At 43.7% G+C, this 27626-nt stretch overlaps 1 protein-coding gene across 3 annotated transcripts; it reads right to left on the reverse strand.

Annotated features, from left to right (window-relative positions):
• Positions 1-457: 457 nt before the first annotated feature.
• Positions 458-27471, reverse strand: LOC105030540 (melanocortin receptor 5). 3 transcript variants are annotated; one of them, XM_020050034.2, is made up of 2 exons: positions 27403-27471; positions 458-2002 (listed from the first exon to the last, which is right to left on the reverse strand). In XM_020050034.2, exon 2 carries the CDS (start codon positions 1931-1933, stop codon positions 902-904), a length of 1032 nt encoding a protein of 343 aa, XP_019905593.1. In that variant the 5' UTR covers positions 1934-2002; positions 27403-27471; the 3' UTR covers positions 458-901. The 3 variants fall into 3 exon arrangements, with proteins under 3 accessions (XP_019905593.1, XP_010902744.1, XP_028978492.1); XM_010904442.3 differs by having other exon boundaries at positions 27245-27465; XM_029122659.2 differs by lacking the exon at positions 27403-27471 and adding an exon at positions 4611-4695.
• Between the last annotated feature and the right edge of the window lie 155 nt (positions 27472-27626).

Genomic DNA, 27626 nt, shown 5'->3' on the forward strand with positions numbered 1-27626 from the left:
TGACTGGGAGTTATTTCCACAGAATGCAGAACAGCTCAGTGATTCCACCTTACATGTAACCAATAATTAGCCCTGTATTAATAATCTCAAAACTGAACCAGAGGCATATTTTGCATTTCATTCACACCATCACCATGTAGAGGGTCTACAGGAAGCAGCACACTTACACTGATGTATTGATTTCTTCCTTCAGAAATATCAAACTCTTCTTGTCCAAGTCTAGTGATTAATTGAATCAAGACTCGTGATTGTCCTCCACAATATGTCATTATTCTCCATTTTTTTACACAGCCATTTTTCAACCAGTCCTAACCCGCTCAACCAGTTCTAACCTGCTCAACTAGTCCTAACCCGCTCCATCAGTCCTAAACCGCTCCATCAGTCCTAACCCTCTCCACCTGCCCTGTCCCTCTCCACCAACCCTGTCCCTCTCCACCTGCCCTGTCCCTCTCCTCCAACCCTGTCCCTCTCCACCTGCCCTGTCCCTCTCCTCCAACCCTGTCCCTCTCCACCAGCCCTGTCCCTCTACACCTGCCCTAACTTTGTTCAAGTCATTCTGTTTTTGGTCCCTGTTGTGGTTTTCAAATCTTACAACTACACATTCAGTAAAATAACAGCATATAATAAAATAGTCCCAGTAACCTATGTTGTAAGTAGTAATATTGGTCAGTGTACTTAATAAGGTAGCTTAATTTCCCTGAGCTGAGTCTCTATTGGGCATGGAGTGAGGCTGTACCAAACCCAGGGTAAAGACTCTCTACTGGGCATGGAGTGAGGCTGTACCAAACCGCAGTCCAAGACATGATAAGAAAGTGTTCTACTCCAATGTAGTCTGGTTCATGAACAAATCCTGTAAGCCACACGTAGAATCCACAGCAAAGGGTCAATAACTTGAGAAATTCTATGCAACTCCAGGTTTATCGCATATAGGAAGACACTCAAACACGCTCCTCAGACTGTAGCAGCAAAGGATCTCCTTGAAGGTCTTCCTCATCTCTTGACTTCTAAAAGCGTAGATTAGAGGGTCGATGATGGAGTTACACATGATGAGAATGAGGTACATGTTGAAGTGGGACATGAAACACACACAGTAGAGGTTGGTGGGGCAGGAGATCATCAGGATGAGGTGGAGGAAGAAAGGCGCCCAGCAGACGACAAAGATCCCCAGGAGGATGGTGAGCGTGACGGCCCCCTTCATGCTGGCCCGCTGGTGTATGGAATTGTATCCTGGCAGGGCGGCGATACGTTTGACATGGGACCTCGCCAGCATGAACATGTGGCTGTACAGTGATGCCATGAGCACCAGCATGGTGAAGAACATGGATACCAGGCAGATGATGACCGGGTTGTTGTCAGAGTACATGATGAAGACGATGCCACATCCTGTACAGAAGGTCCAGATGGCTCCAATAATGAGTGCTGCCCTTCTATGTGTCATGATGCTGTGGTATCGCAGAGCATAGAAGATGGTCACGTAACGGTCCACTGCGATGGCCAGCAGGGAGCACATCGATGCCACCACGGATATGCAAATGAAGGAGTCAAACACGTTGTCCATCTGTCGGAGATAATGGTCGTCCACCACAAGCTGCCGGTTTGTCAACAGGTAGATGACGATGGTCTCCCAGGCGTTTGAGACACTGACCAGCATGTCGGCTACAGCCAGGGAACAGACAAAGAAGTACATGGGGGAGTGGAGGTTCTTGTTTTTGATGATGGCGCAGATGACCAGGATGTTCTCCAACAGACTGATAATTCCGAGGATCAGAAAGATTTCTGTGGCGATGTTAAGCTGCTCACAGGCTTTGGCCTTGGTGAGAGATGGAGGGGAATCAATGGGGCTGGAATTGTAGTACTTCTGGCTGGAGTTGGAGATCTGAGCCCAGAGTGGGAGGGTTATGGTGGCCATCTCCTCTGTGGTGTTTCTCATCATTACAGGCCCTGGTTTTACCTGCTCTCTCTCTCTTCAACTCACTGGCTAGTGGTCAGGGTAAAAATTTTCCTATAGGAGAGAAGAGAAGAGGGGTTTAGCATGAGAGAAAAGTTTTTGGTAAGTGGATAAAACTGTTTAATTTAACTTTCAATTAAATCTGTGTCCATCTAAATGCTTTCATGGAATAACTATAGAAGGATAGAGGATAGAGGATGTGGTTTGTATGGATCTGAATTGTGTCCCTCCAAAATGGACTGACAATTATGCAAAATTCCTTAAATAATAAAAAACTGGTTTGCACTATGTAACGGCCACCCCTGCCATCCCCTCTGTCTACCGTTCATCCTCCCCGGAGTACTAGTTATGTTTCGTTGTTATTGCTCTTATTACATTCAGTCCTGTCCTGTGTTATAGTCAAGCTACAAGTCCTCTACCTATCTCTGTGCTATCAGCACCAGAGCACTGTGAACAGGTGTTTCCAGTTGCCTTGTTAGTATGGTATTTAGCCAGTGTTGTTCAAGGACTGTTTGTGGATTATTGTTTCATGTGCCGTTTCTAAGCTTGACGAGTCTTTGTTTTGGACTATTTTCCATTAAATTATTGTTGATTGCACTTGCCTCTGCTTCCTACCTAAGAAACGTTACAGAATAATCCACCCATATGGAGGCAGCTCAACAAGAGGATTTTTCTGGGGCTCTTGAAGAAAGAGACAGGGTGTTGCGTCAACACCACGACAAGCTGGCTAACCTAGAGGTAGCCATGGATGAGGTTTTGCATAGGCTACGACGCATGGACACTACCGGTGCTACCGGCTCACTCAGTTCTCCTTCCCAGTCTCCTGTCGTTGTGCCTACTGGTAGTCACAGCGGAGCCGACCTGGCCCTACCCGAACGATATGATGGGCACCCTGAGCGTTGTAGGAGCTTCCTCCTACAATGCGATCTGTACTTTACGCACCGCGCCAGCTCCCGTCTCTCAGATAGAGCCAGGGTTTCTACTGTAGTCTCAGTGTTGACAGGCAAGGCTCTAGAGTGGGCTACCGCTCTATGGGAAGGTGAAGGACCCGCACTCGACAACTATCGGGACTTTGTGGAGCTCTTCAAGGCGGTTTTCGATCATCCAGCGGTGGGCAGAGAGCGAGGCGACCGTCTCCTTCATATTCGTCAGGGAAGCAGGATGGCGGCGGAATATGCACTAGAGTTCCGCACTCTATCATCAGCCAGCGGCTGGAACGACACCGCCCGGCTTTCGCTGTTCCGAGACGGACTACGAGACGAGGTTAAAGTGGAGTTAGCGTGTAGGGACGACGAGGCCACTCTGGACCAGCTTATCGCAATGGCCACCCGTTTGGATCGTCTGTTACGTGCTCGTCGGAAACCTGCAGGCCGCACTCCTCTAACCCCAGTCACCCCCCCCTTCGACGAGCCCATGGAGATGGACTCAACCCGCCTGTCACCAGGAGAGAGGAGACGCCGCCTGACTATGGGTCTGTGCCTTTACTGCGGGGAAAGCGGACACCTGGTCTCTCAATGCCATCATCTACGCGGTCCTCAGCGCTCTCAGAAGGCTTCTCCTTCCTCGCCCCCAAAGGTAGGACTCACTCTCTCTGGTCTCACGTTATCCAAAAACGTCCTTACCTTTAACGTTGCCCTGATTGACTACCCCGCCTTGAGTCCTATAGCGGCCTTAATAGATTCGGGGGCAGCAGGGAATTTTATTGATGAAGGCCTGGTGCGCTCGTGGAGCATGCCAGTGGAAGCTTTGTCTGTCCCTATCCCGGTATTGGCTGTGGATGGTAGGCCCATCTGCAGCGGTAAGATCACAGAGCGCACCACACCATTGACTATTAGACTGGGTGACCATCACACAGAATGGCTCAGGTTGTATATTATTCCATCTCCTACCCATCCTGTTGTGCTGGGTATGCCCTGGTTGGTGAAACATAACCCCACCATCTCCTGGCAAGATAGATGTGTGTCGCAATGGTCACCCGCCTGTGCTTCTAGATGCCTTTCTGTGCCCATGTCTATACAGTCCACTTCCATTGAGAGTCCTGATGAAGCGGTGGTCTTATCGGAAGTTGTACCACCGGAATACACTGACCTGCAGGAGGTGTTCAGTAAGAAGAAGGCCTCACATCTGCCTCCGCACTGCACCTGGGACTGTGCCATTGACCTCCTCCAGGACGCAGAGTATCCACGGAGCCATGTCTACCCCCTTTCCATAGCAGAAACCGAGGTCATGGAAAAGTATGTAGCCGAATCCCTAGCACAGGGCTACATAAGGCCCTCCACCTCACCAGTCTCTTCCAGCTTTTTCTTCGTCAAGAAGAAGGATGGGGGGCTCCGTCCTTGTGTAGATTACCGCGCTCTTAACAACATCACGGTAAAGTACAAATATCCGTTACCTCTCATACAATCTTCCATCGAAAGATTACACGGTGCCAAGTACTTCACTAAGCTAGATCTACGCAGTGCGTACAATCTGATCAGGATCAGAAAGGGGGATGAGTGGAAAACAGCCTTCAGCACCACTTCGGGTCATTATGAATACATGGTGATGCCCTATGGTCTGTCGAATGCTCCCTCTGTGTTCCAAGCTTTTGTCAACGACATATTCAGGGATTTACTCTGCTCATGTGTTCTAGTGTACATCGATGATATACTCATCTACTCACCCTCATATGACTCCCACGTGCAGCAAGTACGAGAGGTGCTGAAACGGCTGTTGCGCCATCATCTGTATGTGAAAGCGGAGAAGTGCCTCTTCCACGAAACGTCTGTGGCCTTTCTGGGCTACCAACTGACAGACACCGGGCTGGACATGGCTGTTGACAAAACGGAGGCGGTAAGAACCTGGCCGGTACCCACTACTATAAAAGGGTTACACCGATTTCTGGGTTTTGCTAATTACTACCGGCGCTTCATCAGAGCATTCAGCACGGTGGCTAATCCTCTCACCAGTCTGTTAAAGGGGAACTCGCCGCGCTTGAAGTGGAATGACAGGGCAAGGGCGGCCTTCACCGCTCTGAAGGATCGCTTTGCCACTGCCCCGATACTCAAACACCCGGACCCAGATCTTCCTTTCATCGTGGAGGCGGATGCCTCCGAAGTAGGACTCGGGGCCGTCCTCTCACAGAGACAAGGCACGCCACCCAAGTTGTTCCCTTGTGCCTTCTATTCCAGGAAACTCAACCAAGCGGAACAAAACTATGATGTGGGAGACAGAGAATTGCTAGCGATCGTGGATGCACTCAAACACTGGAGGCACTGGCTGGAAGGGGCCCGATGTCCGTTCCAGGTGTGGACAGATCATCGCAACCAGGCCTATCTGAAGGAGGCCCGGCGGTTGAATCCCAGACAGGCTAGATGGGCTCTTTTCTTAACCCGCTTCGATTTCACAGTCACATACCGACCAGGCACAAAAAATGGGAAGGCTGATGCGCTGTCGCGCATGCACGACGGAGAGGAGAGGCACGTTGTGGAGACGCCAGTGATACCCCCCTCGCGCATCGTCGCACCCATCCAGTGGGAGGTGGATACGGAAATACAACAGGAACAGGTGAGACACCCCCCACCTCCTAACTGCCCTCCGGGGCGTCTCTATGTTCCAGAGACCTACAGAGATCAGCTTTTGGTCTGGGCACACACGTCTCCTGCCACAGGCCACCCAGGCATTACGCGCACCTTGGGCACACTACAGGCAAAATATTGGTGGCCCCAGATGCCCCAGGACGTCCGCCAGTACGTCTCTTCCTGTTCGGTGTGCGCCCAAAGCACTACACCAAGACACCTACCCTACGGTAAGCTGCAGCCCTTACCTATCCCACAGAGACCCTGGTCCCACCTGTCTGTGGACTTCATTACTGACCTCCCCGTATCTAAGGGTTCGACAGTCATCCTGGTAATTGTAGACCACTTCTCTAAGGCCTGTAGACTGGTTCCGTTTCCTAAATTGCCCACAGCCATGCAAACAGCGGAAGCATTGTTCACATATGTGTTCCGTATCTACGGATTGCCCAAAGAGATTGTGACAGACAGAGGTCCTCAATTTACGTCACGTGTTTGGAAATCTTTCATGGGAAAACTGGGGGTAGCCGTCAATCTAACATCTGGTTATCACCCACAGTCAAACGGCCAATCGGAACGGACCAACCAGGAAAAAGGGCGATTCCTGAGGTCATACTGCAGCTCTTGTCCAGGCGATTGGGCAGATGTATTACCCTGGGCTGAAATCGCCCAGAACTCGCTTCGCCACTCCTCCACTGCCCTGACACCCTTCCAGGGCGTTCTTGGTTACCAACCAGCATTGGCACCCTGGCACCGCAGTTCTGAGCAGGTCCCGGCTGTCGATGAGTGGTTTAGGCGCGCTGAAGCTTTATGGAACGCTCCCACACACGCCTCCAGCGTGCTGTCCGACGCTTCAAATCACATGCAGACCGTCGCCGGGGCGACGCCCCTATCTTCCAGCCTGGTGACAGGGTGTGGATTTCCACCAGGGACATGAAACTGCACACTCCATGCAGAAAGTTGTCTCCCCGTTACGTTGGGCCGTTCCTCATCCTGCGGCAGGTGAATGACGTTTCCTTTGCTGTACAGCTCCCGGCACACATGAAACTCTCTCCCGTTTTCCATGTTTCCCTGCTCAGGCCGGCGGTAAGGGGTCCTCTTGATGCAACAGGGGGAGGCGCAGACCCCCCTGCTCCTTTGGATGTCGACGGTGAGGCTGCTTATGCTGTGCGTGACCTGCTGGACTCCCAGGGGCGTGCGGGGCGCCTGCAGTATCTCGTCGATTGGGAGGGGTTCGGGCCAGAGGAGAGGAGTTGGGTGCCCGCCTGCGACGTCTTGGATCCTTCCTTGTGCCACGACTTTCACCGTCGCCGTCCCGACCGTCCTGGCCCTCGCCAGCGTGGTCGTCCTCGCACTCTGCCCTCCTCCGCGGCTGGAGCCGCTCCTTGGAGAGGGGGTGATGTAACGACCACCCCTGCCATCCCCTCTGTCTACCGTTCATCCTCCCCGGAGTACTAGTTATGTTTCGTTGTTATTGCTCTTATTACATTCAGTCCTGTCCTGTGTTATAGTCAAGCTACAAGTCCTCTACCTATCTCTGTGCTATCAGCACCAGAGCACTGTGAACAGGTGTTTCCAGTTGCCTTGTTAGTATGGTATTTAGTCAGTGTTGTTCAAGGACTGTTTGTGGATTATTGTTTCATGTGCCGTTTCTAAGCTTGACGAGTCTTTGTTTTGGACTATTTTCCATTAAATTATTGTTGATTGCACTTGCCTCTGCTTCCTACCTAAGAAACGTTACACACTACACCATTCTGTTCCATAGAGATGGATTAAAGCAGAGGTCTCAAACCGGTTCCACAGAGGGCTGAGTGCCTGCAGATTTTTGCTCTCACCTTGTACTTAATTGACTAATTAGGTCACTAATTGGTTCGTTTCTACCCCCACCTGGTTGTTTAGGTCTGAACTGGGAACCAATTTAAAGGAAAACCCAAAAACCTGCAGACACATGGCCCTCCGTGGAACCGGTTTGAGACCTCTGGATTAAAGACAGAACTGGGATGTAATGTGGTTACTAATGACATTACCATTACCAAAGCCCAGATCTAACGATGTACAGTACTAATGCAATTAGTAAAATCAGTCACACTACGAAATGCTTCCAAATGAACCACAATTAATACTGTGAATATACAGCTTTATGTTGCCAGTTTAGAAAAGGAGGGAAAAAGAGGAGAAACGCACAAAAGATGAAGGTATGAAGCCATGTTATCTCTTAATGAGGATAATGGTATGCAGGTAATGAAATAGGCTAGTATAACACTGTTTGTTTCTTGCTACCCTGTTACACATAGGACGACTAGATTCAGTTCTCTGTCCATCTAGCTTACATAACTTTGGATATCATTTCAGTTTCATCATGATAATGTGTGTAGCCTGCAGCTAAACGATTACAATCTAACTGGCACATTATTGACTTGGTAAACTTTCATTGTGGTGACATCAAAGTTTTTTGTGATTGTATATACAGGTACTGGTCAAAAAGTTGATTTATTTCAGTAATTCCATTCAAAAAGTGAAACTTGTGTATTATATTCATTCATTACACACATACTGAATACATACAAAATATAGTGTACACTATATTTCAAATGTTTATTTATTTTAATTGGGATGATTATAAGAGACAACTAATGAAAATCCCAAATTCAGTATTTCGTAATATTTGAATATTACTTAAGACCAATACAAAAAAGGGATTTTTAGAAATGTTGACCAATTGAAAAGTATGAACATTAAAAGTATGAGCATGTACAGCACTCAATACTTTGTTGGGGCTCCTTTTGCCTGAATTACTGCAGCAATGCGGCGTGGCATTTTCTATAGGGTTAAGGTCAGGCAAGTTTGCTGGCCAATTAAGAACAGGGATACCATGGTCCTTAAACCAGGTACTGGTAGCTTTGGCACTGTGTGCAGGTGCCAAGTCCTGTTGGAAAATGAAATCTGCATCTCCATAAAGTTGGTCAGCAGCAGGAAGAATGAAGTGCTCTTAAACTTCCTGGTAGATGGCTGCGTTGACCTTGGACCTCAGAACACAGTGGACCAACACCAGCAGATGACATGGCACCCCAAACCATCACTGACTGTGGAAACTTTACACTGGACTTCAAGCAATGTGTATTCTGTGCCTCTCCTCTCTTCCTCCAGACTCTGGGACCTTGATTTCCAAAGGAAATGCAAAATTTACTTTCATCAGAGAACATAACTCAGCAGCAGTCCTGTCCTTTTTGTCTTTAGCCCAGGCGAGACACTTCTGACACTGTGGCTTGTTCAAGAGTGGCTTGACACAAGGAATTTGTGAATCTCCCCCACATTTCTGAATGGGTTTCGTTTCACAATCCTCTCCAGGGTGCGGTTATCCCTATTGCTTGTACACTTATTTCTACAACATCTTTTCCTTCCCTTCGCCTATCTATTAATGTACCTGGACACAGCTCTGTGAACAGCCAGCCTCTTTAGCAATGACCTTTTGTGTCTTGCCCTCCTTGTGCAAGTCAATGGTCGTCATTTGGACAGCTGTCAAGTCAGCAGTCTTCCCCATGATTATGTTGCCTACAGAACTAGACTGAGAGACCATTTAAAGGCCTTTGCAGGTGTTTTGGTTTAATTAGCTGATTAGAGTGTGGCACCAGGTGTCTTCAATATTGAACCATTTCACAATATTCTAATTTTCTGAGATACTGAATTTGGGTTTTTCATTAGTTGTCAGTTATAATCATCAAAATAAAAAGAAATAAACACTTGAAATATATCCGTCTGTGTGGAACATTATACAAGTTTCACTTTTTGAATGGAATTACTGAAATAAATCTATTTTTTGATGATATTCTAATTTTATGACTAGCACCTGTACTCTGTCCTGAGTTCAGTAAAGGGAATTTCCAACTCTGTAGGCTAACTTAAAGATGTCTATATTATGCTGATATTTTGTATCTTGAGTAATATATATACTCTTTTGGGGTGTCTTATGCCTATAATTAGCCAAGGAGGTTGTATGGTACATATGGTCCTATTCTAAAAGTTTGATTAACTGTAGATAATAACATATATATTTAATTGTGTAAGTGTCAGACCCATATTATGTATTCCAATGCAAATTTAGGGATACATCTGAAAGATATTATACATGTCAAGACCGCAACCATGGTACCACTTCCAAAGGAGTCGACTGCATCTAGCCTGAATGACTTCCGACCTGTCACACTCACCCCCACGACCATGGTCCTTCAAAATACTAGTCGTGGCCCACCTTAAGTCCTCCCTCCCTCCAACACTGGATCCCTACCAGTTTGCCTACCAGTCGAACAGGTCTACAAAGGACACCAACTCCACAGCTTTACACTCTGCACAGACCCACCTGGAAAAAAACAACACTTATGTGAGAATGCTATTCATAGACTTCAGCTCAGCATTCAACAAAGACATCCCCTCTAGGCTGGTCAACAAACTCCATGACCTGAGGCTAAGCCCCTCTCTCTGCAACTAGACTTTGGACTTCCTAAACAACAGACCCCAGGCTGTCAGGTTACACAACTTCACCTCCTCCACCCTGATTCTGAACACTGGTGTTCCACAAGAATGTGTGCTGAGCCCCCTCCTGTACTCCCTCTTCACTCAAGACTGCATTCCTGTACACATTTCCCACACCATCGTCAAGTTCACAGATGAAACCATGGTCGTAGGCCTGATCAGGGACAATGACAAGTGAGTCTACAGTGAAGAGATAAAGTCCCTGGCGACATGACAACAACCTGGCCCTCAACGCAAAGAAAACCAATTGTGGATTACAGGAAGCCTAGAGGCTTCAGTCACATCCCAGTTCTCATCAATGGCACTGAGGTGGAGTGTGTCCATCTTCAAATTCCTGGGTGTCCACATCTCCAAAATACCTTTTCTGTACCCTCAACACCTCAACCCTGGTCAAAAAGGTACAGCAACGCCTGTACTTTTTCTCTGTCCTCGAAGATCCTTGTGAACTTTTACTGCTGCGCAATCGAAAGCATTCTGACTTACTGTACCACAGTGTGGTTTAGTGGTTGCTCCGTAGCTGACTGGAAGGCCCTGTAATGAGTGGTGAAAACCGCCCAACACATCACTGGTGCCCAGCTTCCTGGCATCATAGACCACCAGCACAGCACTGGTGCCCAGCTTCCGGGTATCATAGACCACCAGCACATCACTGGTGCCCAGCTTCCGGGTATCATAGACCACCAGCACATCACTGGTGCCCAGCTTCCTGGCATCATAGACCACCAGCATATCACTGGTGCCCAGCTTCCGGGTATAATAGACCACCAGCACATCACTGGTGCCCAGCTTCCTGGCATCATAGACCACCAACATATCACTGGTGCCCAGCTTCCTGGCATCATAGACCACCAGCACAAGCAGTGTCTGCACAGGGCACGCGGGATTATCAGGGACCCTTCACGCCCATGCCACAAACTGTTTGCCTTCCTACCACCAAGCAGGCGGTACAGGTCTTTTATGCCACATTTCCACTGGTGCTTTACCCAGATACCAGGGCTACACCAGTGATTTATGCAAAATATGGCTCTAAACCTTCCTGTTTTGACTACACATTTGGTACCAAGGACGTAAGGACGGGCTCAGGTGGGGAGGAAGGTTTGGATTTTCAGTTATGAAAAAAAGGCTATATTTTTCTGGTAGTAAAATAAAATAAACAACAACGCCATGCTCAGTTTGAACTTGAGTAATAAAAATAATTTCTTCCTCAAACTCCTGCGATCGGCTCCTTCTCCACCTACACTCATGACAAGGCAACTGTAAGCCAATGTATTAATTATTTAGGATTTGGATGAATTCCTAGGTAATTTAGATTTTCTGCAGGCTTGCTTCCCAGTACTGTTGCTTTATTTTCTTTATTTGATCAGGGATCAGATGAAAACCATTACAAGAAGCCTACACATTGCTATGTTTTCACAGCACGTAACGCATCAACCCATAAACCTCGCCCTAAGTCCTAAACCCCGCCTTAAGTCCTAAAATCCGGGGCTTGGCACCAAGTGAGAGCCGGCCCACTCGGCCATGGTCTAGTGGCAGACTGGTGCTGGCCGTGTCAACGGAATCATTTCTGGACTTTAGGGTAAAACACCAGCATTTGGCACCAGTGGAAACGAGGCATTAGTTCACACCCCAGCAGGCCCAGGAACAGTTTCTTCCCATCTACTGTAACGCTGCTGAACTCTGTGACCTGTTACTAATCCCCCCTGCCTCCCAGGGACCTTGTTGGGTTACTGCTTTGCAAAGTCTGATAATGGAGGTTTTCAGATGTTACAGGTACGTGTCTACCTCTGGAACTTCACTGCTGCTATCCGTGAATATCAGTTGCACATGCACCTTGCACATTCTATTTGCCTCTATACGCATTTAGTACTGCCATCATGCTTGCATTTTTATAGTTGTTACATATGGATGTCTACCTCAGGGACCTCATTGCTGCTATCTCTGCATCCTGGTTCCACATGATACCTCACTCCTTCAATTTGCCTTGATTCCACATCTAGAATGTCATTTAGAATTGGCATTTGTACCCACATGACAATTATCCACTTGTAACATCCACTATACTTAAAATTCTTCTGTTTGCACTTCTGGTTAGATGCTAACTGCATTTCGTTGTTCTGTACTTGTACTGTTCAATGACCATAATGTTTAATCTAATCTAATTGTGCATCAAATGTATTTAGGGTGTCAGACTCGTATACTGTATTTCAATGTGAATTCAGGGGCACTTCTGATTTTGGAGCATCGTCTGACACGGGCCAGGATGAGGAGCCATCTAGGCTTTGTGCACTAGTTTTATTTGTGTATTTTTTGTGCAATAGGGTAATAGTGTAAAAATGTGCTTCTCTTTTTTATTTGTATTTATATACTACAATTTGTTTATATTTGTCTTTGTTACTTGATATTTATTTACATTCATTTTTGTATTTCTATTTTTTTATATGGGGGGGTTTGCCCAGGGAACCATACAAGCTAGAACCACCACTGATCTTGCTAGCTACACTCATCAACACAAGATCCATTTTTATCCTTCATGTTGGCCCTGACCCTCACTGCCCTTTTCCACATGGCCAACCTTGTAGTGGTCTTCTCCCCTTTCAATGCTCATCCATAAAAAAATGACATGGTCTGACATTGACAATAATGACAACATACTATACAAACAAGGAATTCATTACCACACTGCTAACTCGCTCAGTAAAGGCAATGACTACATGGAAGAAATGCACCACTGTTCATTTCAACACAACAGCACATGGACTTGGAATGATTGCACTGGTCAGTGTTAGCTATTGGAATGATTGCACTGGTCAATGTTAGCTATTCCCCTAAAGGGAATTGTAGTCTTACATTAGGTATTCAGTGTTGCTAATTAGCATGTACACTTTTGTACAACTTGTTCTGACGAGGTTTAAATGGTTATCAAAATGGCGAGGTGGTGTAAGTCTATACAAAAAACAGACCTTATTTGAAGCGATAAAAAAAAAAAAAAAACAGACCTTATTTGCTGCTAGATTTTATGGGAATTATAATGTGTCAACTATTTAGGTCAATGGGGAGGGTCATGTTTCTTTTCTCAAAGGCTCAAGGAGGGTGATGTGAAAATGTATTTAGTTTGGGGAGGGTCAACAATTTTCATATTTTCAGGGGGCTTTATCCTCCGGATTCCCCAACGATTAGTCCCTTAGTTTACATTTTAAGGAATACTTTGTTGGGTAGAAGATAATGTTTGATGTTAATGTTTTATTACATTAACCTAATGTGTATTTGTTATTGCTATAACTAACCTATAACTCAGTTGATTATAAATAAATACCTAACTTCAGCTGTAGTGTTTTGGCGGTGGCTGCATACTTTACTATTGCTGTACAAATACAACTAGAAGTCTTCTTGTCAACTCCCATACACGATTAGCTTGAATATATACTAAACGTCAAACCTCTCCTGAGTCACCAGGCATGTTTAGCTACATGTCTACTCTGATTAATAGGTTACTATGGATACTGTCATATAATTATTCTATATATCCTAGTATATACAGTGCAGGCAGCCAAGTCTGATATTTCTTTCACTTCTTTGTCTTTTGAACATCAGATCTTTTCACATCAGAGGTATTCTGAAAAACATGGGATTCCGACTGCCTGCTCACATGCAGCTCTGTACAGGTAAGCAAGCAAGTTTATTCATATAGCACAATTCATACATCGAAGCAATTCAATGTGCTTTACAAAGAAAAATGTATGAAAGTACAATAACATAAAAACAAATAGTCAAATGAAAACATCCCAAAAAAAATGAATACATCATAATAATAACAAAAATACAATAAGAAAACATATAAAGATTAAAAATGGGATAAAAAAGTAGGAAGCTATAAGGCTAAAGAGTGTGGTTAAGTTTAAGTGTTAAGTCATAGGCATGTGAGAAGAGAAATGTTTTTAACCTGGATTAAAAAATGTATACGTTTGGGGCACGTCTAAGATCTTCTGGTAGTTTATTCCAGTTGTGTACAGCATAAGTGCTAAACGCAGCTTCTCCATGTTTAGTTTGGACTCTACTGGGCTCTACTAGCTGACCTGTGTTCATGGATCTAAGAGCCCTGCTCGGTTTATAGTCTTTAAACATATCAGAAATTTATTTGGGTCCTAAACCATTCAGAGATTTATAAACTAAAAGCACCAATTTGAAATCTATTCTGTAACTGACTGGAAGCCAAAGCAAAGATTTAAGAACCGGAGTGATGTGCTCTGTTCTCTTGGTCATGGTTAACATTCTAGCAGCAGCATTCTGAATGAGCTGCAGTTGTTTTACAGTCTTTTTAGGGAGTCCAGTTAAGAGGCCATTAAAGTAGTCAAACCTACTAGAAATGTATTTATAAAGCCCTTTTTACAACAGCAGTTGTCACAAAGTGCTTTACAGAGACACCCGGCCTTAAACCCCAAGGAGCAAACAACAGTAGTGTTGAATTTCAGTGGCTAGGAAAAACTCCCTAAGAAGGTCGAATTTTAGGAAGAAACCTAGAGAGGACCCAGGCTCAGAGGGGTGACCAGTCCTCTTCTGGCTGTGCCGGATGAGATATTAAGAGTCCAATTGGAATAATAAATACATTTCTCTGGGCTAAATCCAGAGTATATTTGATTTTAGACTAGGTCAGAAGTATGACCAGGTGGACAAGGACAGGGACAGCAATGGGCCCCCCAAACCAGGTAATCCGCAGGTGTGGCCCAGGACCTCATCTCCTCCTAAAATTTTAACCTGGAGGAGACTGAAAAAAAGTTAGTAGTGCATTCCTCATATCCTCCAGCACAATAATATAGCAGTGTAACACCTTGGAACTGAGACGGGGGGGTCCGGTGACACTGTGGCCCTACCCTGGGGAGGCCCTGGACAGGGCCCAACAGGCAGGAAATCAATCCACCAACATTGCCAGGCATCAACCAAAGGGACACCCACCAACCGCAACCCCCCTGAATGAGGGCCGAGTATTGCTAGCAGCGTACAGCCCAATTGCACAAGTGCGCAACAGAGAGTCAACAACAAGCCAGTGACTCTTCCCCCGAAAGGCATTGGAGGGAGGGCATCCCAGTGGCAACGAGAGCCTACCTGGCAAGACAGCAAGGGTGGACAGTATCAAGCCTACTGGTCACCTTCACGCCCCCGGGCCAGGCTACACCTAATTATAAACCGTGCTGTAGAGATGAGTTTTTAGTAGACACTTGAAAGTTTGCACTGAGTTTGCATTTCTAACCTTAATTGGCAGATCATTCAACAGGAGTGGAGCTCTATGAGAAAAGGCCCTGCCGCCAGCTGTTTGTTTAGAAATTCTAGGTACAATTAAAAGGCCTGCATCCTGCGATCTAAGTTTACGTGTAGGTATGTATGGCTGGATCATTTCAGCAAGGTAAGTAGGAGCAAGTCAATGTATTGATTTATAGGTTAAGAGTAAAACCTTAAAATCTGCCCTAACCCTAACAGGCAGCCAATGTAAGGACGCCAGGACAGGAGTAATGTGTTCAAATCTTTTTGTTTTAGTTAGGATTCTAGCAGCCGTGTGCAGCACTAATTGAAGTTTATTTATTAATTTGTCTGGATAACCAGAGAGAAGAGCATTGCAGTAATCTAGTCTAGAAGTTACAAAAGCATGGATTCATTTTTCTGCATCAGTTTGTGATAGAAAGTTTCAAATTTTTGCAATGTTTCGAAGATAAAAATAAGCAACTCTTGAGACATATTTTATATGTTCTTCAAAGGAGAGGTCAGGGTCAAGGGTAACGCCAAGGTTTTTTACAGTTTTTTGGGATACGACCATGCAGCCGTCGAGGTTCACAGTGAGATCTGCTAACAACGCTCTTTGTTTTTTGGGTCCTAAAACGAGCATTTCTGTTTTCTTTGAGTTTAAGAGCAAGAAATTCTCTGTCATCCACTTCCTAATATCTAAAACGCATGCTTCCAAAGTAGCTAATTTAGGGGCTTCTCCATGCTTCATTGAAATATATAACTGTGTGTCATCAGCATAACAGTGAAAGTTAATATTGTGATTTCGGATTACATCGCCCAGAGGGAGCATATATAGTGAGAACAATAATGGGCCGAGAACCGAGCCTTGAGGAATACCAAAGTATACCTTTGACATGTCAGAGGATATGCCATCCACACTAACAAGCTGATATCTTTCAGATAAATACGATTTAAACCAGGCTAGAACATGTCCACGTAGCCCAATATGGGTTTCCAGTCTCTCTAAGAGAAGGGAGTGATCAATAGTGTCAAAAGCAGCACTAAGATCAAGAAGCAACAGGACGGATGCGGAACCTTTGTCTGAGGCCATTAGAAGGTCATTTGTTACCTTCACAAGTGCAGTCTCAGTACTATGATGGGATCTGAAACCGGACTGGAGTATTTCATAAATGTTATTTGTCTTTAGGAAGGCATTCAGTTGTTGAGAGGAACGGGAGGTTCAATATTGGCCTATAATTGTTTAAATTAAATGTAAGTGATATCAATTTGTAAGCTGGTGTAAATGAAATGTAAGTGATATCAGTGTGTAAGCTGGTGTAAATTAAATGTAAGTCATATCAGTGTCTTTAGGCCTTTACAGTAGCTTAAATCAATAAAGACACTTCACTCCATAAGGAACAATGTTATGCTTTGAAATTGTGTTTACTGGACTCTTGTCTGCTAAATGTAATTTTATGGTGATAACATCTAATATATTCAGTAGCTGAATGGGACTAGTGTTTACTGTCAAGTGGCTTAGTATTTATTTCTCGTTAATATAACTGAGACAAATTCAGTCTGGAAAAATTTGGATGGGAAATCACATTAGTCACATTAGCTGGTTAATTGGGTTATAGACAGGAACACAAACAGCTCATCTAAAATGGCAGGATGGCAAGAAGATGATATCAGGACATTATAGATGTCAAAAAGTATCTAAAATATTTTGATTAAATATTGATATCCCATAACAAAATGTGGGATGGAAAGTGGTTCTCATATAATACAGGTCATTTTTTCTTTCGAGCATGGTTTCCACTGTGAATACATTAAACTAATGATGAACTGTGCAGTCTACTGTACCATTCTGTTGTTATGGCCCAGATTCAGCATTTAATTAGTATCCACATTAGCTACTTTCAAAGCAGCAGCTACTCTCCCTGGGCAACACATAAAATACAGAGCATTACTGAATAATAACATAGAGCATTAACATGAATCATCAATATACACGCATGGAGCCTCCCCTGGATAGGGCCACAGTGTCACTGGACCCCCCCTGTCTCAGGTTTTACGCTGCTATATTATTGTGCTGGTGGAGTAGGGTCAGTTCTCCTTCTTCATTGTAAACTCTTGTTAATCTAAGAAACGCACTCTCTAAATTGTCCTTGTCTCTTGCTCCGTTTATACTTAGGAGGACATGAGGTCTTGACCCACACCTCCAGAGTACCAGGCTCAATAGACATGTTGCTGTCCCTGTCCAAAGTCCTCCTGACTGTGTTGCAGATCAAGACGATACCTGACGTTTCCAACTGCTAATCTGCTGACCACACCCCTCCCCGGTTGTTCCTGTCCTTGTCCATCTGGTCATGCTTCTGATCTGGATTAAGTTTTATAGACTCTGGACACAGCCCACATATGCATATATTAATTATAACAACTTAAAATGTTCACCCAGCATAACCAGAAGTGGACTGGTAACTACCCTGAGCCTGGCTCCTCTCTCGGTTTCTTCCTAAATTCCGGCCCCTCTTTTTTCCTAGCCACTGTGCTTCAACAGTGTTGTTGTTTGCTCCTTGAGGTTTCAGGCTGGGTATTTGTAAAAGCGCTTTGACAACTGCTGATGTAAAAAAATACATTTGATTGATTGATTGACAACATATAAAATGCTGAAACTAAGAAATTGTATTGTTTCTTGAAAAATATATACGCACGTTTCAAAAAAGTTGTGATAGAGGCAACAAATGACTAGAAAAATTGTATAATGCCAGAATATTAAACCTGGTGGAATATCACAAAACTAATTAGATCAATTGGCAACAGGTCAGTAACATGATTGAGTATTAAAAGATCATTCCAGAGAGGATTGGTATGTCAGAAGTGAGGATGGAGAGGGATTCACCACTCTGTGAAAGATTGCGCCGGTAAACAGTGCAACAATTTAAGAATAACGTTTCTCAACGTAAAATATTAATAAGATCCAGAACTGCCGCCATCTTCTCTGGGCCCGAGCTCATTCAAGATGGACTGAGGCAAAGTGCAAAACTTCCTAATCTAAATAAGAAATTATTTTTGGGAATCATGGATGCTGCATCTTCTGGACAAAAAAGGAGCGGGACCATCCGGATTCTTATCAGTGCACAGTTCAAAAGTCTGCATCCGTGATGGTACGGGGGTGCATTAGTGTATATGGCATGGGTGACAAGCCACCATTAATTAATGCTGAATATATACCGTGCTGTAGAGAAAAAAACAACGTATTTTCAGGGAAGGCCTTGATTATTTTAGCAAGACAATGCCAAACCACATTCGGCACATATTACAACAGCATGGTTCCATAGTGAAAGAGTCTAGGTGCTAATCTGGACTGCATGCAGTCTAGATCTGTCACCCATTGAAAACTTTTTGCGCATTATGAAACACAAAAGGAGACCACAAACTATTAAGCAGCTGAAATCCCATATCAAGCAAGAATGTGGAAAAATTTGACTTTAAAAACTACAGCAGTTGGTCTCGTCAGTTCCCAAACACTTGCAGAGTATTGATAAAAGAAGAAGTGATGCAACACAGTGGTAAACATGCCACTGTCCCAACTTTTTGAAATGTGTTGCTTGCATCAAATTTAAAATGGAAATAAATGTTTCCAAAAACAATAACATTTCGCAAATTCAACATTTGTGTTACCGTATTTTTATGTTATTCCACAATATACATTGCAAACAAAACATTTTATGAAATAATCAATCATACCCACCCCCCAACCCCCAAAGGAAAATAATAAATAAATAGGCAAATAATTATCCAAAGACAAATTATATAAAATGTATAATAAAAATATATATGTACTGTAAATATGCACATACATACATACCTATACACATACATACAAACAATCAACAATTGTAAAAAATAATAAGAAGTAAGGAAAGTAAGAAAAAAGCGACAAGGACACATTCAAATATATTAATACAATAATATTATTATAACAGGAGAGATACATGCAAACACCTATTTATCATTCATAGCTACCCAACAATCATTAGAGATGTTTACCTAGTTGCATACACTTGATATACACATCATTTAACACGCCTTTATTTAACAGAATAAACATGTCCTTACCTAAAAATGTCATAATTGGTGTCCCGTTACTCATCAATGTATTTACATAATTTTTTGTATACTCAACAGTCTCTCCATAGGAAAACACATCTAAAGGTTTTTCAACCAATGATCGGTCATAGGTGGCTCTTCATCTATCTATCTATCTATCTATCTATCTATCTATCTATCTAAGTAAAACAGTCTGTCATCCCGCGTATTGACATATTTCAAGAATATTTTGAGATATTGGCAGGGGAGCATTGCTTCTGTCTAGGCCCAAAATATAATACACAGGATCTAGGATAATTTGGCATCATAGCATATTGTCAATCTCCTTGGCAGAAGTCACTGAGGTAGTCAAACAACTCCATAGTGGCAAAGCTCCAGGGATTGACGAGATCCGTCAAGAAATGTTGATGTCTTGGATGACACGCTTCTTCAACATTGCGTGGGAGTCGGGGAAAGTGCCAAAGGAGTGGTGGACCGCGGTGGTGGTTCCCCTGTTCAAAAAGGGGGACCAGAGGGTGTGTGCCAATTACAGGGGTATCACACTTCTCAGCCTCCCTGGGAAAGTCTACCGACCAGCTCTTTACTCTTGCAAGGATCCTGGAGGGGGCCTGGGAATATGCCCATCCAGTCTACATGTGTTTTGTGGATCTGGAGAAGGCGTATGACTGGGTCCCCCGGGAGATACTATGGGAGGTGCTGCGGGAGTATGGGGTGAGGAGGTCCCTTCTGAGGGCTATCCAATCCCTGTACGTCCAAAGGAGTCCTTGCGGGTCTGTCCCAGGAGTCTTTGCGGGTCTGTCCCAGGAGTCCTTGCGGGTCTGTCCCAGGAGTCTTTGCGGGTCTGTCCCAGGAGTCTTTGTGGGTCTGTCCCAGGAGTCCTTGCGGGTCTGTCCCAGGAGTCTTTGTGGGTCTGTCCCAGGAGTCTTTGCGGGTCTGTCCCAGGAGTCCTTGCGGGTCTGTCCCAGGAGTCTTTGCGGGTCTGTCCCAGGAGTCTTTGTGGGTCTGTCCCAGGAGTCCTTGCGGGTCTGTCCCAGGAGTCTTTGCGGGTCTGTCCCAGGAGTCCTTGCGGGTCTGTCCCAGGAGTCCTTGCGGGTCTGTCCCAGGAGTCTTTGCGGGTCTGTCCCAGGAGTCTTTGTGGGTCTGTCCCAGGAGTCCTTGCGGGTCTGTCCCAGGAGTCTTTGCGGGTCTGTCCCAGGAGTCCTTGCGGGTCTGTCCCAGGAGTCTTTGCGGGTCTGTCCCAGGAGTCTTTGTGGGTCTGTCCCAGGAGTCCTTGCGCTGAATTGGGTTAATTTCAGTGCCGGTGCATAGGACCAGACTTATTTAAATTTAAGTGATAGTATTTTCTCAAAACTCCTCTTGGTTTGAACCTATGAACTGGCATTGAAATCAACTCATTATCCCCATCAGAACCACTGTGAGAGACCCGCAAAGATGCACTTTAGTAGCCTATTTACTTGGAGAAAAGGACCTTGTCTTTTTTCTCCTCTGGATTTTCTATAGGCTAACTGGCATACAAACTGGTGGAAAAACAGTAGCTACAAGACTAGTCTCAAGACTGGATAGTAACACTGTGAAACAACTTCATAAAGGAAGGAACAACTCAAACCTATTAAAGGCTTTCCTACAAAATGGTTCTCTCCATCAAATCCAATGTGAGGGGAATTTTAAACCAAATAACCTAAAGGTGAATATATTGATATAGGACGTCAGACAGGGCTGCCATTTCCTGCAGTCATTTCCACTTATAGTAATAATGATGTCTTCTGATTCAAGAAGCAACAGCTTTATTGGTCTTTTTGATCAATAGTCATCTGTGGGACATAAATAACTCCTCTCTGCACATCATCCATCAAAATATGAGTTTCAGAGCCAAGTTAACAACAAACATTGTGTGAAAGTGTTAATATATGCAATTTGTATTTAACATTTTAAATCACACCTTTAAGTCAAACACATCACAGTTTTTTTTACACTGCTCAAAAGAATTAAGGGACACTTAAACAACACAGCGGTTCTCAATACTGCTGTACATTGTGTCACGCGTTGAGACTAAAGTGATGTAACAACGGTCAGGGGAAACCGGTTGAGGGCTGGATACAAACTAGAAAATCTAAGTAAACAATCGAAATCACAGGCTGATCCAACTTGGAATAGGATGAAATGAATTTCATCACAGTAACTCATAATGGGACTCAGTAGTGTGTGTGGCCCCATGTGCCTGTATGCACTCCTGACAGCGTCTGGGCGGGCTCTTGATGAGACGGTGGATCAGGGCATCAGTGAGCTCCTGGACAGTCAGTGGCACTACTTGACTGTGTCAGATGCACCGATACATAATGTCCCAGAGGTCCTCAATTGGATTCAGGTCTGGGGAACATGAGGGCCAATCAATGACATCAATACCTTCGTCACACAGGAACTGCCTACACACTCTGAACACATGAGGCTGGGCATTGTCCTGCACCAGGAGGAACCCATGCCCCACTGCAAGGCTTGACGATGGGCCTGAGGATTTCATCCCAGTAACAGCAATCAGGGAACCATTGGCTAACATATGAAGGTCTGTGCGACCCTCCAAGGATATGTCTGCTCAGACCATAACTGACTCAATGGCGCACCTGCCAATTCTGTTGTTTTCAGGCGAATGCCAATCAAGATGCACAGTGCTGGGCCATGTTTCAGATTGTGTGTGAACAGACCCAGGGACTATGTTTCAGATTGTGTGTGAACAGACCCAGGGACTATGTTTCAGATTGTGTGTGTACAGACCCAGGGACTATGTTTCAGATTGTGTGTGAACAGACCCAGGGACTATGTTTCAGATTGTGTGTGTTCAGACCCAGGGACTATGTTTCAGATTGTGTGCGTACAGACCCAGGGACTATGTTTCAGATTGTGTGTGTACAGACCCAGGGACTATGTTTCAGATTGTGTGTGTTCAGACCCAGGGACTATGTTTCAGATTGTGTGCGTACAGACCCAGGGACTATGTTTCAGATTGTGTGCGTACAGACCCAGGGACTATGTTTCAGACGTGTACAGACACAGACACTATGTTTCAATTATGTCTTTAAGGCATCAGCTTGGAGGATGAATGAAGCTTGTGGCTCTCATGTGATGTTTAGGCTTGTTAACGAGTGTCTGCCTTTGTCCATAAATGCATGTTTGAAATATTCATAATCGAGAACAATATTCTGATGTTAAATGAGTTGGTTTGGAGTCAATGTCAGTGTTATTCTACTTTATTTAGATATCACATAAAAAAAAAATACACGGTTTACTGCTGCACAGGATAAAATATCACATACATGAATAAGCACATACAAAGTTAATAACAAATAAAAAGAAAAAAAAAGAAACAGAACAGCAGCACAGTCAAATAAATGCCAAGATCAGCTAGGATTAAAAGCCAGAATGAAAAGGTGTATCTTTAGCAGCAATTTAAAAGTTTGTAGAGTCTGCGCAGCTCTAATGTACAGCGGTAAGCAATTCCAAAGGGTGGGGGTTTCAAGCCCCCCACCGGAAAGGCTCAAAACCCTCTTTTTTTATGCCTGGATCTTGGGACATCCAAGACCATCTGGTTGGTCGACCTCAGTGCTCTAACTGGTGAATGGTGGTGTAAGAGTGCAGCCAGATAAGGTGGCACCAACCCATTTAAAACCTTGAAAACAATTATAAATCGGCAGCACGAATTCACGAATTCAACCCTGAAACAGACAGGATACCAATGGAGGGAAGCCAACCCTAACCCTAACCAACCCCCCCCCCCCCCCAGGCTGGGTGTTTTATAAAAGCACTTTGTGACAACTGCTGTTGTAAAAAGGGTTTTATAAATACATTTGATTGATTAAAATTTTAATCACAACAATAAAATATTTGTATAAGTCATGTTATAAAAACGAGTTTTTAGGAGATATATAAAAGAATGCACAGATGTAGCATCTGTAACATCCTGTGATTGGATGTTTCATAGTCTAGTATAGCAAAGGCCCAATTCCCTTTAGTTTTCAGTCTAGACCCTGGAACAGCCAGAAGTCCTTTTTCAGCTGATCTAAAAGGCCTAACTGTGCAGTATGGGTTGAGCATGTCACTAATGTAATCAGGTGCCAGACCATGTAGTGCCTTAAAAGTGATAAGATTAAAATCTACCTGTAACCAATGTAGAACTGCCAACACTGGGGTTTTATGACACCTTGACTTAGTCCATGTAAGAAGTCTGGCAGCTGAATTCTGTACAACTTGATGTTTAACTAGGGACTTATTAAGGCATGTAAACAAAGCATTACAGTAGTCTAGGCAAGATGAAAGGAAAGCATGTATAATTTAGTGTCCTCAAAAGATAAACCAATCTTATTTTTGCAATGTTTCTAAGTTGGTAAAAACATGACTGCACCAGTTTTTTTGTGTTATATTTAAATTGTAAGTCTGGATCGAGGGACCACAGGCACAATATTATTTGCTAGCGATTGTATAGCCTACTGAAAATGGGGGGCCAATAATTACAACTTCAGTTTTATCAGTGTTTAACTGAAGAAAAATATTGGACATCCAGTTTGTAACTTCTTCATGGCAATTATGCAGATCACAAAACTTGCTCAAGCCATTTGGCTTAACCGAAAAATACAACTGCGTATCATCTGCATGAAAAGATCATCTACAATGCTAAGAAAAGTCGTGCTGCCGATTTATAATACCCAATGTAATCATATACAGAGAAAACAGGATTGGCCCCAGGATGGAACCCTGCGGAACACCACATATGACAGGAACAGAGGAAAACATATAATTGTTAATGGACACTACAAATGCTCTATTTGACACATACAACTTGAACCAATCTTGTGCAATCCCAGAGATCCAAACCCAATTTTAAAGTCTATCAATTAAGATGTTGTGGTCTATGGTGTTGAAACCTGCACTAAGATCCAATAACAACAAGATTGAAAATTCGGTAGTGCCTAGAAGGCTGGTGACGTAGATGGACACAATGGAGGAGCACCTGCGCTGGGGGGAATTTGCCACACTGACACTGCACCAGCAGTCAAAATTCAACAACAAGTCATTTGTAACTTTAGCAAGAGCAGTTTCAGTACTGTGTTTCTGACAAAACCCTGACTGGAATTTCTCAAAAATAAGATTGTGTTCCATCACCTGTAAAAGCTGCTTTGCTACAACTTTCTCAAAAATGTTGGATAAGAAGGGCAGCTTGGAAACTGGCCTGTAGTTATTGAAAATAGCATGCTTTTTTTTAGAAGAGAGAACACATGCTGACTTAATAGTGAAAGACACAACCTGTGCAGACAGAAATGTTTATAATGGAGCGTAGTTCAGGGTCTACTGTTCCAATAATTTCTTTAAGCAGTCTGGGAGGTATAATGTCTAGAAGGCTAAATGAGGGTTTTAGATGAGATGTGATATCACAGTGTCACAGTGTCACCGGACCCCCCCGTCTCAGTTTCCAAGGTGTTACGCTGCTATATTATTGTGCTGGGGAACATGAGGGATGTACTACTAACTTTTCTCAGTTTACTCCAATTTTAAATTTTAGAAGGAGATGAGGTCCTGGTCCACACCTGCGGATTACCTGGTTTGGGGGGACCTTGTCCACCTGGTCATACTTCTGACCTAGTCTAAAATCAAATAGACTCTGGATTTAGCCCAGAGAAATGTATTTATTATTCCAATTGGACTTTTAATATCTCACCCGGCACAGCCAGAAGAGGACTGGTCACCCCTCTGAGACTGGGTCCTCTCTAGGTTTCTTCCTAAAATTCGACCTTCTTAGGGAGTTTTTCCTAGCCACTGAAATTCAACACTACTGTTGTTTGCTCCTTGGGGTTTAAGGCCGGGTGTCTCTGTAAAGCACTTTGTGACAACTGCTGTTGTAAAAAGAGCTTTATAAATAAATTTTGATTTGAACATTTTGATATCTAAAAGGTCTAAATTGTCTTTTATAATAGCAACGTAGTTTGAAAGTAGTTTGATAATCCGTTCTTTCAGGTGGTTTTTCTGATGGCATTACTCACAGACAAAACCTACAAAAAAATCCTCTTTCTCCACTACCACAAACATCTCACAAATGGCACACTTTTAAGATGACATCTTAAAACCAGGTAACCAATTTAGCCTGATATTATTACTGTATTACAAGTAGTTAGCCTGATATTGTTATTGTATTACTGGTAGTTAGCCTGATATTGTTATTGTATTACTGGTAGTTAGCCTGATATTACTATTGTATCACAGGTAGTTAGCCTGCTATTATTACTGTATTAAAGGTAGTTGGCCTGATATTACTATTGTATTGCAGGTAGTTAGCCTGATATTATTATTGTACTGCAGGTAGTTGGCCTGCTATTATTATTGTATTACAGGTAGTTAGCCTGCTATGATTATTGTAATACAGGAAGTTAACCTGATATTAGCCAGTCTGGGGTTGTCTCCAGGGTCTTTCAGTCAACAAGCAGCCTGAAAGTCAAAAGCAGGTTTGGAGCCTGCGGCTTAATTTGACTCAACACGGGAAATCTCACCCAGCCCGGACACGGAAAGGATTAACAGATTGATAGGAACAGACCACAATAGTCCCCATGAACAGACCACTATAGTCCCCAGGAACAAACCACCATAGGCCCATGTTCAGGAACAGACAAATAGTCCCCAGGAACAGACCACTAGTCTCCAAGTCCAGGAACAGACCACAATAGTCCCCATGTCCAGAAACAGACCACAATAGTCCCCACGAACAGTCCACCATAATCCCCATGTCCAGGAACAGACTACCATAGACATGTACTATGACATAAATATATAATACAATGCCCGTTCCTTTCATTCAGTTCTAATCAGTTTCAAAACCAAACAGTTCCCACAATGAGAAAGAACCCACAGGTAGCTAGTAGATAAATGTTTGAAGATTGGTTCTCTGTCTTTCATTTCTTTCCCTAATCCATAAATCATAAAGGACTGGCTCTCTGTTCTTATAATTCCACTAGACGTTAATCATAGCATATCATTAAATATGAGCTTCAGTTCCATCACTTATTCTAACAGAACAGCTATGAGAAGCAGGGTGATGTTTTTACATGTACTTTAACTTATATAGCAGTCGCTCTGTGCAACATACAGTAATGACTACTACATACTACTATAAATGCTTCATACAAGTCCAGATGAAAATGTACCTACATCTCCCACTGCACAGTGCTCGACCAACTGAGCTACATTTAGCTTGCTCATTGACAAAAGCCATAAATAGCACATTCATAAATCACCATCAATGGCCAGTGAAACATCTTGAAATAAAACAACGCCTTAGTTGAACTAGAATTACATTCTCACCGATGGTTGAAAACATGAAGGCTGTGAGCACCTGTATATAGTCCAATGAGTCGCCTGCCATATATTTAATTCCAAAAGATTTAAAGGGTTCAATGATTCATAATGGTTCCACAAACAAAAACCAGACAATTGCAAAATAAAAGGCATGTCAGTGGTTTTCATTCTGTTCTACCTGGTTTCAGAACCCAGCATAGTGGACAGTTCCCAGTGTGAAAAAGATCCCACAGGTAATTGGCAGATACATGGTTAAAGATTTTGTTCTCTGTCTTTCATAATTCTGTTGGAAGTTAATTATGGAATATAGTTCATTATGAGTTATAGGTGCAAATACGGATGAAAACTGAGCATCGACCATCAAGAAACTTAGAATATTTTCTTCCTTGGGAAAAGTGACCTAAATAGCCTAAACATTTAAACGATCTGCAAAACCAGATCGCCATACCAAATATATACTTGTATGTAATTGATGTTTAAATGCATATTTTATATCATTATAAATGAAATACCACCAGCAGTGTCCTTAAAATGCAATTTGTGCAGCACTCACCTCGGTTTTGCGCTCAGCTTGCAGGGGGTCAGAGTCGAGCGCGCAGAACCCTATTTAATGCGGTATAAACCAGTAACCCGTATAGCAGCACCCAAGTGCTTGTTTTCGCAATGCACTGTCTGCCTTCTGATTGCAGAGCGAGTACGAACTTTCAGTACCTGGTTTGTTCGGTGGAACAGGGAACGAGCGCATTCCTGGATGTATATATAGATGACGTGAGACACTCCTCTCTCTCCCCCGCGTTGCTCTGTGTCAACGATACGTGCTCCGGCAGCTCAACCAAGCAGCTCAACACGCCGCCCAATTTGCTTCAGGAAGCAGAGCTCCTGGTTTGTTCATATTCTGTACAGAAGAATAGCATCATAAGGCAACTATTTAACCT

Source organism: Esox lucius, chromosome 10, assembly GCF_011004845.1.
Source record: "Esox lucius isolate fEsoLuc1 chromosome 10, fEsoLuc1.pri, whole genome shotgun sequence".
Taxonomy (NCBI): domain Eukaryota; kingdom Metazoa; phylum Chordata; class Actinopteri; order Esociformes; family Esocidae; genus Esox; species Esox lucius.